At 35.1% G+C, this 12706-nt stretch overlaps 1 protein-coding gene across 1 annotated transcript in view; it reads right to left on the minus strand.

The window, feature by feature from the left end:
* The window catches only part of LOC120534123 (kielin cysteine rich BMP regulator), a 314528-nt gene that overhangs the window by 165454 nt on the left and 136368 nt on the right, over window positions 1–12706 (minus strand). Inside the window, 8 exon segments of the mRNA XM_039761428.1 lie at window positions 148–227; window positions 1296–1389; window positions 2937–3019; window positions 6770–6866; window positions 7720–7890; window positions 12377–12444; window positions 12573–12643; window positions 12645–12667. Coding sequence (XP_039617362.1) covers window positions 148–227; window positions 1296–1389; window positions 2937–3019; window positions 6770–6866; window positions 7720–7890; window positions 12377–12444; window positions 12573–12643; window positions 12645–12667 — 687 coding nt within the window.

Here is a 12706-nt window from a genome sequence, read left to right on the forward strand (position 1 = left end):
AATGTCTGTGATTACAGGTGGTAGAAAAGTCATAGCTCTTTGCAAAGTGCATTGTTCATTGACCAGGAAAGCATTAACTTGGAAAAAGGAGATAATTCTCATTTTGTTAAAATCTTAATTAAGCATATTCTTTACAATCTAACATACCATACATGTGCATTTTTGACAGCCATCTGCAGTAGTAAAAGTTTGTTCATGGTCATAAATCTGTCCATCTACTTCACAAACTGTACAAAAAAAAACAATAAATAATAAATGAATGTTGGTACACACAAAAATGCATGCAGTCAAATTTCTCTAATTAAAATTTTGATAGTTTACTATCAAGGCAAAAACTCTTATTGAATGTGTTTTCAATCTCAGTGAAATCAAGTTGGAAAATGGGAGCAAAATTATATTGGTAATTACAAATCCTTCTAAAATGTGTAATATTTGATCCCTGTTCATCAACAAATTTTTTCTAATTAAATAATTGTAAACAGTAAATAACTTTGTAGTACTAACAGCTTAAGCTAACAGAATACTGCCATTTACAATGTTCACTAAGCATATTTTTTCTCAAATTCTCATTGCTGCATTTTATTAAAATATATTTATTTCAGAATATTGCTCTTGTTATTTCAGCACTGATTCTGGTCTTTTCTTTCAAATCTTCCTTTATTACTGTTTAAAGGACTTTGTGAAAAAACCTTAGTGTACATGCTGCTATATAAAATGAATGATGGATAGAGAAAGCCATATTTGTTCAGAGTATCAAACTTTTTTACATTATTCATTTAATTGTTATGCTGTTTCAGGTCATTCACTACACTATTAAATTTTCAACAGCATTCTGCTAGAATGAAAGTAATACAAACTGTCATCAGTTACAATAATTGTAAAGATGCATGCTGAGAATAAATATATTACAAAATACAGTGGAAAATTTCAGCTTTAAATTAACACAGCAATATATGTGAGGTAGTATAATATATTTGTGTTTAGAGAAGCATATATAATTTGTAAAAATGAAGCAACACAGAGTTCTGTAATTAAATCTGATGAGCAATTGAATGCACAATAATTTTAATTAGGAACATAAATTAACTGATAAATATAAAATCATTAGTTGATTTCTCCATTTTTGTTGTATAGTAAGGTGTTTTTTTCTTATTTTAAAAGTCAGTTTTATTTTGTAACAAGTAACAAGTCAAAAACTCATACAAAGACCCAGAAAACAAATAAGAAAAGCTTCTGGTCATGAAATCAGTATTAAAATCCTGTTTTAAAGTATTGAATTAATGGTTTCTATTTACCTGGGCAAGACGGACAGCACTGGCCAGGCTTTCGAAAGGGATTTAAACAGGTGACAGTATGGCACTGTATTGGAGAGCATCTAACTAAACTGTCCTGCAATAAAAAAAGACTACTGTAATATATAACTTTATTTTAATTTGTACACTACTGAGCCACTTTGATGGTCAACAGGAAAGCACATTGAAAGTAAAGTGGCAGTTTGTCTGAAAAAATAAACACACATCCAAATTACACCCCTGCAAATTATTGTGTTCTTAGCTTTAACCAATTACTTTAAGGTCAATACTAGAAGAAACAACTTATAACCTAAAGATGGGCAAAAATACCAAAATTGAGTAAGAATAGCCAGAATATTTAAATAAAAAGTAGACAATGCTACACGTGCTTTTAAAATGCAAATCAAAAGTTGTGACATTCTGCTCATTTACATCAAATGATGTTGACAGATCACTGACACTTGAACAAATACACACTTGTGGTATAGGGTCCACGGCTCAGAACGGATGGCCAGTTTTTTTAAATAAATAATCGCTGCACTCGTGGCTCAAGGTAGTGTGGCCAGAGCGGTTCCCCATGCGTGATATGGGCATGGGCATTTACACACTGAAGTGCACAGGTGCGTGCTCGCCCGTGTCCGTAATTGATGCCGGGAGCTGCTAATCACCACACCTGTACCATGTCCCCATTATAAATAGCATCTTTAGAACTATTTAAAGACCATTTTTAAAGATAACATCCTTTGTCTCAGATACAAAATATATGTACTGTTTCTTTTATGTTCTCCCTTATTTGGATTTTTCTTGGAATACTCTGATAATTCTCCCACAGCTTTATGATATACACTCTATGTTTAATGAGGGCTGTAAATTATCCTGTGTAAAACTAGCAAGTAATAGAAGCATTTAAAGTCAGACCAGTGAAAAATAGTGGCATGTTTCTTAACCCCTTATGCTTTGTGGGTTTTTTTGGCATTCTTCTTCTTTCGGCTGCTCCCATTAGGGGTTGCCACAGTGGATCATCTTCTTCCATATCTTCCGGTCCTCTACATCTTGCTCTGTTACACCCATCACCTGCATGTCCTCTCTCACCACATCCAAATCTTCTCTTAGCCCTTCCTCTTTTCCTCTTCCCTGGCAGCTCTATCCTTAGCATCCTTCTCCCAATATACTCATCATCTCTCCTCTGCACATGTCCAAACCAAAGCAATCTTGCCTCTCCGACTGTCTCCAAACCATCCAAGCTGAGCTGACCCTCTAATGTACTAATTTCTAATCCTATTTATCCTCGTCACACCCAGTGCAAATCTTAGCATCTTTAACTCTGCCACCTCTAGCTCTGTCTCCTGTTTTTTCGTCAGTGAGGTATATATTAAGATAATTTTTTTTAGCATATACAGTAAATAAATATGTCCTGATCCCTCATTTCACTTTATTCTCAGTCGCAGTATTTAAAAGCACACTCCTATCTTTACATTGACTACAAAGTATTACCACATAACTCATAAATGTGCATAAATCTATAAATTGGCTTAAAGTTTAGTTTATAGTCAATTTCAAAAGTGCTCCTATTGAAAGAAGTACTGGAATTGGATCTAACTAAATAGTACTATGTCTTAAGATATAAAAAAAAATTCAACTTACCAAACATGAACAGTTCATACATGGGTTGCTCATAGATAGGAAGATTGCTCCATTGATGTATGCTACTCCTTCATACTCACAACCTGAAAAAAATGAAAAAAACAATTTAACAACTGTTTCAAATTACTTTTTGATTGACACCCTTTGATAATTTAGTAAGTCATTGTTGCATTAAGTTTGAATATCAGTTTTTTCGTGTTTTGAAAAAATATTACACACATTAATGCATATGTTATTGCTATAAAGAAATCTGAGTTAGAAATCTTGGTAGCTACAAACCAACAGGGTATACTATAGGTGTTTGGACATATATGACCAGAGAGTATAAAGACTTAATTAATTAACATATTAATAATCATATTCAGATAATTAAACACTGCAATAGCATATTTTATTTAGTGACAGTTTTCACATGTACAAGTTTCAAACTCCTGAAAACACCTGAAAATAAGCAAGAATGTGATAGGTAAATTGTGGACTGCTTTCAACTCTTTTTTTATTTGTTTATTTTGAAGTGTTACAGGGCTAATTTAAACATTTCCAAAATATTGATTCACAACAAAGGTCTTTTTGGCAATAATTTTAAATGTTTAAATTAGTAGAACAGTGGACCAGGGGCCTCATGTATAACGCCGTGCGTAGAACTCGCACTATAACATGGCGTAAGCACAAAAGCCGAAATGTGCTTACGCACAGAAAAATCCAGATGCAGGAATCTGTGCGCATCTAACTTCCACGTTCTTCCGCTACATAAATCCCGATCAGCGTGAAAACTAATGCTCGTGCACGCGCTTTATGTAACGCCCCTACTCCTCCCAGAATTACACCTCTTTGAAAATGCAAATCAATATAAATCGCCCTTAAGCTCAGCCTTCTGCGAAAAGACAATGGGAAAAGCACGGGGGAAAATATAACAATTTCAGCGAATACTAAGTGGAGGCAAAGGAAAAATATACTATTTGTTTAATTAAACCGTGGTATAATCAACAAATGGAAGTTGATCAAGTGCCATAGCGTGTTGGAGAAACTTGAAAGCTCAGATATCAGTCGCCGTGAAAAGGCGAGTCGTAGCCTACCGTCTGAGTGTCATATGAAAGCTTTTTAGGGTACAGAGAAAAAAAAGGCACACAGTGGGGAAAAAAGCACGAAATGTCAACTTCAATCTCGAAATTTCCACTTTAATCATGTAGTTTATTTTGTCATTAAAGTAGAATATCATAAACGTCATCTTAAAAGCATTTAATTAACCAGTTTCTCAAATCATATCGTAATTAAAGTAGCACTTTAAATGCTTTGTTTTGTATTTAATCTTCTATGTGCTCTATGTGTGTGAATGACTACTTGCTTCTTAAACCGGCTCTCTTCCTCCAACTGTACACAGAATCCATTACATTCGTGATATTACAGCTCTCTGAATAACTAAAATACTGAGATGTATACGTGATATCATTTTCATGATGATAAAGAGTTAAAGCACGTTATTAAACATGGGTTTTACAGCGCAGTGATTGTGCACAACCATCGATGAAATTATTTATTGCAGCAGTACTCAGGGGCGGCTCTAGGCTTGTGGTGGCCCTGGGCAGAAAAAGAATCGGTGGCTCCTTCGCCCGCCAATGTCAGTGAGGTAGCTTATGCAAGGTGGATGGCCACGTCCGTTGCGGACACTGCATAGCTGCCTCGTGCTCATGACACAAGCGTTTAACTTTTGTCGAAATTTGCCGCTGCGTTTTTAGCTGTGTCGTTATTTTCTCTTTCTGTTTTATATTCAATATATATTGGCGAAGCCATCTGTAAACTTAGAGCGCTGATTCTTTAACAAGTTTAAGGAACATTGAACTATCTTCGTAGTACATGTTTAATTATTCTGTCCTTCACGCCAGTCCCAGTGAAGAATATAGATTATTTAAATGAAGTTAAAGTTTTACTTGTATAATTTAATAAACATATTTTGCTGCATTTCATCTTAAAAATGATATTGTCATCATATGTAAATACGCGCTTTATAAAGTGACTCAGGTTGTGCAATATTATAACTGTAGTGCAAGTTTACAGTGAGGTAATTGTACTTATAAGTACAAACAGTTCTACAAGGAGCAATGATTGAGTGCGTTTATAATTCTTGGGATGAAACTGTTTCTGAACCGCGAGGTCCGTACAGGAAAGGCTTTAAAACGTTTTGCCGTGGCTGAGGTAGCGTGTGTCTGATGCTGTACAGTATACTGATAATTCTCTTTCCGATCAGCTGCTGCTGTGATTCACACTTAGATACAGTGATATAAATATTCCGAGTGCTGCAGTGAGAGTAATATGGAAAATGATGATCCGCTGTGGCAACTCCTAACGGGAGCAGCTGAAAGAAGAAGAAGGTGCAGTGAGAGTAACAACGCTAAAGCAGTTATGGTATTTGGTATACTATGGCTATTCCCTGGACCATTATATTGTTACAAGTTAATTACAATCAGATGCATTACACTAATAAACGATATGCGGTTAGTTTCAGTGTACTGTATTTATAAAGCCGCGTCAGGAAAATGGAGTAACCACACAGGAACAATAGCATTGCTTTGACGCTGGGTGCCGCCAGTCTACAAAACCGAGCGGAGAACTTGCGGACGACAAGGTATGAGGTACCGTGGAAAAGTGCGTGGCTTTACGCCAAGTGTAGGTTTTATACATCATGATTTGAACGTGGAAAAGTTCTTACGCAACATTTCTGTGCGTACGCACCGTTTATACATGAGGCCCCAGGTCTTTACCGTCATGAAGATTCTGGAGGTGGCATAAGAGTACACTTAATCGGCCAACATGTGCTTTGTGAACTTAAAAAAGGTGTATGACTGTGTTCCCCAAAGGATTATGTAGCAAGTGCTCGGAGAGTTCAGGGTTCCAGGGGTCCTAATTGCTATACATATCTGTAGTGGTGAAGAAGGAGCTGAGCCAGGAGGCAAAGCTCTAGATTTCCCAGTTGATCAATGTCCCTAACCACACCTATGATAACACGATTTGGGTAATGACCAAAAGGACAAGACTGTGGGTATAAGTGGCCAAAACAAGCTTTCTATGTAGGGTGGCTGGGCTCTCACTTAGAGATATGGTGAGAAGCAGCAACATCTGGATGAGACTAGGAGTACAGTCACTGACCCTCCTCATCAAGAGGAATAGATTGAGGTATTTTTGGGCATCTGATACAGATGCCTTCTGGACACCTCACTGTGGAGCATTTATGGGCCAAGACCAGCTGGGAGGAGACCGTATGGCCTGGGAACTCCTCGGAATCTAACAGCAAAATGAATGAATGAAAAATCAGTATTAATTTAATTGTTTTTGCCCCACTATTTTAGACTCTTGCTGACCTTGCACATCCTAGAAGGCGGTTGTCTAGTCAGTGTGGCCCCCTGACATTTGTCTCTATGATGCAAACACAGAGGTTCGGTCGTAGAGAATAGAATGATGCCAAATCACTTCCAGTTGTAGAGATCAGGCTGAGAATTATCATGTAGAAATGCCATGAAAGAGCCAATTAAAAATATTTTTTATTATTAATCTAGGTCAGGAATATATGAAGCGAGTGCCATTGTAGGGCACCCTTTCACACTCCCTTGCACTCACTCACATAGTGTTAATTTAAAGTTGCCAACCTGGCACCCCATCCTGGGTTGTTTTCGACATTATTCCCACTGCTGCAAGAATGAATTCTCTGCAACCCTGAATTAGTTCTTCAACTTAGCAATAACCTATAAGCTATGTTTATGTGAGGCAATCCACAAATTCCAATAAAAACAATATTTTTTAAATTATAGGAAAAGTTGTTACATATAAAAACACATTACCTTGACGACAGATAGGACAACACTCTCCAGGAGGTAGATAGTGGTTCAAGCACGGTAATTCTGGACAAGCAAGGGGCTCACATTGTACACTGCCATTCTAAAATAGACAAAATGGTCAGGAATCAGAGTATATGTTACTTTGTTAGTATTTTATTTATTTATTTATTTAAAAAACACTACTGCAAAATAATTGGAGCATTGTTTGTGAGAACTGTAATGCTGTTCAAATGCCCAGTAGACTGAATGTAAAACAATTAACCATTTTTCTGTGTAAGACCTGTCTTAATTAAGAAATATAAAAACATCCCTAGTACAGCATTTATTTAAATTGCTGTCCTTAAAGTCCTTAACTTTGTATTTACTTGTGAAATTTTATAAATACAGGCATTGTACACCTTTATATGTGTCAATGCACTATTAATCAATTAAGTTTAAAAGCAAATTATTAGGCACAGAAATATAAAACTTGTGGAAACCTACTCACATTTTTACTTAGCATCATTTTCAGATTTACCTGTAAGTTAAATGATGTCATTACCACTCTTCACAGCTCTGGTTAAGTACTCTGTTCAAATTCCAGTTGTATCAATGTTTGCACATTGGTCCGAAATGGTGTGAATAAGTTGGCAACTGTAAATTGGACCAGTACGAATGAGTGCAAGGGGGTGTGAAAGAGTGTTAGCTCAGCAGTAGACTAGCTTCCTTTGCTGGTCCCTGCCTTTCACTAAATGTTAATAAGAATTTCTCCACAACCACCTGTGACCATTTTTTGAAATAGATGGGTTGGGGAACTTAATAAATGATGAATGAACTAAAAGAATATTAAGCAAACAGATGATTTTACTTTGCAAAATCTTTTTTAATAGTTGTAATGAATGTTCAAAATTAACATATACCAACAAAAAATATATCAAATGAATTTTAACTTAAATCTTTAAAATACTACCTACCCTACAGGTGCATCTAGTACAGTGATCAGCTTGGAAACTCTGTCCATTTCGTAGTCTGTGCCCATTGTAAAAGCAGCCAAAACATTCTGGACAACATTTATTCCGGGGAATAATGGGATGCTGACAGCTAGTTGGAATGCATTCTTGTTTGATGCAATTGACATTGCCATTCTGTGAAAATAATTCAAAATGCATATTTTGAAAAATGCAGTAACTGAAATAATATACATGCATATATATATATATATATATATATATATATATATATATATGCATTTAGTTTATCAATCTATGCTAGGCACCTTACAGACGTGCACTACACTCACAGTACATGTGATAGGTGCTATAATACAAACCTAAAGCAATACAGACAAAAATTAAAGTAAAGCACATAAAGCATAGTACTACAGGTTCTCCCAAGATAAGATAAAAACTAGCAGCCTAACAAATTCCTAATTTATCATGGTTGAGTAGAAGACAGCAGCTGTGGATATCCAGAATAAAAGCAGAGGTATACAAAGCCCAAAGCAGTCTCACATTGCTTTGCAAAAAGATATGTCATCAGGATAATAACTGAACTGAATATCAGTAGGCTGGGAGATGATGAGATGGCCATGACAATATGCTTATTAGCTTTTCAATCCAAGTTAAAAATATAAAACCTTCTCCTTGAGCTACCTGTGATGTGAGACCTATTGTAATGAGCACATTACATCTAGCATATCATTATATTTACAGTTTTTATACCACTTTATTGATATTTGTGATCTCTTCTCTTTGCATTTGCATTAAAGTCAGTCTTTTGGCTTAGCATATTCTTCACGGTATTGAACATAACCTCACTTAATAGAAAAGTTGGTACAGGCCGAATATCCCTAATCCGAACTGCCCCAAAACCCGAAACATTCTGAGCACTGATATATATCCACCTATGTTCTCTGTAATTTTTTTTACTGCTGAGCGAATGTGAACAACATATGTGCAGATTCCAAATGGACTTATTCATTCTCAGCATGGAGAGTAAATTGTCCTCCAAGAAGCACCATGAAAACAGGACACATGACTGACAACTGGACCTGGGTTAACCTGTGAAGCACTGCAGGACTCTGCTGTTTGGCAGTTTCAATATGCTACACTGGGATTTTGGGAGCAAAACAATAACATCTGTGCCATGCATTAATGGAATGTCACTGCTTACAGTTAACAAAAGCAGCTACATTCTAGATACTGTAGGTGCCCTTATTACAATATATAATAAGTGCAAATTGCCTTTTTAAGTTGGCAAAAATTGTGTTATGTATGAACGCTCACACCATATGAAATTTGAATGTAGTATCTCATCAGTTAGTTAATGGCTTACAGCACATCAAGCATGGTGGGGCAGAAGCTTGACTGAGATACTCCTGTCCTGTTGACTAGATCTCTGAAAAGTGAAAACAGATAGCTGATATAAACTGATGAATAACCAAAAAAGTTCTTCAGTCCAAATGTGGAGAATTGTCCCTCTTAAAAGAGAAGTAAATTACAGTCTGTACATCATATTTATCACTTTTGAGGTGTAATATGTTTGTCATGCTGACGTACATTTTAATAGTGGCTCGGTATTATGAATCATTATACGCATGAGTTGTCATTTAGCTGGTTTAGCATTATTTCTCTTCTTGATTAAGGTTGCCTTCAAGATATCTCATTATACATATATGCAAATATCCCAAAATCTGAAAATATTATCATAATAATTATTGTTGCTTAAACCATCCCTAAGAAAAGGAATATTGGTAGCCAGAGAAATGGTTGGAGGCTGCTAGTCTCCCTTCCTTTTTCACTATTCACACTTTTAGATCAAATTTCGTTTAAAGAGTGTTATGGGAGTCACAACCCAGAACTATATCAGGTGATCTAAACAGAATCTGAGGAAACTTTTCAATTTCAAGGTACATAAAAACATAAAACTTTGACAAATGACAGAAAATCATTCAGTCCATCAAGCTGATTTTGCTGGCCAATAGCTAAGCTAACCAGATAATTCACCCAGTTGCTTTTTTAAAAGTGTTTCTTATGTTCTATCTTAAATGCACCTCCCCTTAATTTTCATGATTGTTGCCAGCTACACAATTCAAAATTTACTTAAGAAAATTCTGATGGATGATTTTTACAGAAGCCTTTGAGAATTCTGAAAGATGGGAAATGAAAGATAGTGTAGGATTTTGCATACCATTAAGTACATGAATATTCCAGTGACTGTTTATGAAATTTAATTTAACATAGCATACCTGAAACCTTTGGAACCTTTTGCTTTTCAATTTTAGACTTCGCATGCACTTGTAGTTTTTATGTGTAATATGTAAATTATTTTCAACAAATATATTAATTGATGGCTCCACCTCCATCTTATTTTAGATGGGAGAATCAATATTATCAAATTGAGAATCCTCCGAAATTGATTTTATTTCTTTCAGAACAACTCTGTACATATCAATAAATCATTCCTTAAGTAGTTAGACTCAGTTGTAATAATAACTTTTTAAGGAATATTAAATGATTAAATCATTAAAAAGATTACTCTAAAGAGATCTAAATCTGAAGGAGGCATTGCATTGCCTAACTTTAATTTCCTACGAGGTTAAAAATATTGAAAACTGGCCAAAATCATCAAAATTAAATGTGCTACATTACTCATGGAATGGAAGTGTTGTCCTAAATCTTCTGTGTATGTGTTGCTCTGTGCTCTAGCCTACACTAATTATCATCAGTTTATCAGCAACCCAGTGTTTCATCATGTAGTAAATTAACCAATGATGGACACATCCTAAGGCAAATTAACTTTAACTGTTTCCTATATATTTGACAATAACCTATTTCAGTCTTCTTTAACCTATGTAATATTTAATCTATGCACGTTTACAGGGAATGTAAACATACATACTGTAAGAAATCTGACAAATGAGAGGAGACCTTTCAGTCCATTAGGGTTTCTATAACATCAAAAAATGTAAATTGGGCAAGATACAGCCTGCAAATAATGTCTTCCTCCACCAACATCATTAGGTGATGTATTTGTAAACTTCTCAGATAGCCTTTGATTACTCCTAACATTTTTATAGCAATATCTAGAGTAGTACTAGATGGGAGAAAAGTGTGCTATGAAAAATTACTCATATCATTCTACGCCACAAAGGCTTTTTTCGCTCTGTGACTTAGTGGGAAAGCACTTTACTATGAAGTTCTCCTCATGTGAATCTCTTCTGAACTTTTTCAAAATCTGACAAGAACTTACTAATATAATTCTAAAACAACCTTGCTGAACTTGTGCTTATTCTTTTTATCTTATTTGCTATTGTATTCTGTATAAAGAACTATTTTAGAAAGTGCTCTGTAGCTGAATGACTCTTTTCATTGGGTTGGTGTTGAGTACTCAGTTTTATGGTGTCTTGTGCTTGCAATGTTTTGTTCAGTTTTACTGAGGTGTTCTTTGTTATTACATTATGTTTTTTAAATAAAAAAGATAACATTAAACATAATTTCATCATTATTCTGATAATGCTATTTCATTTTCTGTATTCTGGTGGCACAACACCATATTGTGACGATCTCCGAATGGTCATGGCTATATTGATTATTATTGTTATTGTCCATAGCTAGCCACAAGACACAGTGGTGATATGATGTATCAAATCATCATTCCCACCTATAAAATATGGCTGCATGCTGTTCCTGCAATCCATGTATTGACAACTCTTAAGCTTCAAAACAAAACTTTAGTATTTCAGTTACAGAGACTTGAAAATAACACTGAGAGAAGAATGCTTGCTTTGTTAGCTGACTTTGATTTTTGGTTAGGGTTTTGGTTTTGTCATTTTATCCTCTTTCTAACTTCTGGAATATATGACCTCCTGCCAGTCCCATGCCTACTTGCTGCCCTGTCCTGTCTCCTCTGTTATCTTCCTTTCCTTCAGAATAAAGACATATGAAATGCACTTGAAAAAAGACTTGTATAGGTACTTCTTCTCTCTGTTTTTCCCTCAGTTGCCTCTGTTTTGTCAGTCCTAGTTGCTTTATCTCCTGATCGCACCACGTTAATCTTCTGCGATCACAATAAGCAGTCCAGACATTAAGTATTTGTGTGGATGGCAGGCATAGATTTGTTTTAAACCTTTAAATCTCTCAAAACTTTTGTTATGACTATAGCAAAAGAAATGTAATGAAACCTTCACTTTAACATATTTTATAGCTACTTCTATATGAATAAGGTTGGAACTAAAATCATTCAGACATAAAAAAACAGTGCCTATCCCTCAATGATTTAGGACGACACATTTTACAGTAAGACATTACTATTCGAAAATTGTGTTCATAACCTCTGTTTTACAGAAAATGCTAATAATAATAATAATAATAGCCTAGTCTCCCAAGTCTTTTTTCATGCTGTTGAGTATATGGATTTTAATATATGATTTTAAAAAAATCATTTTCATTTTTTAATTTCTTTAAATTTACAAATTTCCCTTTCATGTCCATGACAACAGCAACTAGAAACAACTAAATGCATCATGTGAAGACACAAAAAAATCAACAGTAAAAGTTCCTAAATTGAAAATACAGGAATGAGACTAATTTATGTACTTTATTTGAAAATAATAACATATTCATATTTTACCAGGCATGAACAATTACTGCAAGGATCAGGTTCCCATGTTTCTCCATTCTTCCTTCCATCGATACAATCTGAAAGAGTAACACATAACTTTTTTTTTAATTTATGAGAAAAAACTTTCTGTGATGAATTGAACTAATGAATTCTACCTTAATGCAAGGATTTATGCTCTGAAGAAGACATATCAGGCTTAACTAACCTTCACACATTGGACAACATTCTCCTGGCCGTTTCACAGGGTTACCGCAAGGAGCATCATTGCATTGTGTTGTTTCACATGTTTACATCTCCACTCTGTAAAGAAAGTAATGTAATAATTTATCTAGTGGCTTT

Source organism: Polypterus senegalus, chromosome 8, assembly GCF_016835505.1.
Source record: "Polypterus senegalus isolate Bchr_013 chromosome 8, ASM1683550v1, whole genome shotgun sequence".
Lineage (NCBI taxonomy): Eukaryota > Metazoa > Chordata > Cladistia > Polypteriformes > Polypteridae > Polypterus > Polypterus senegalus.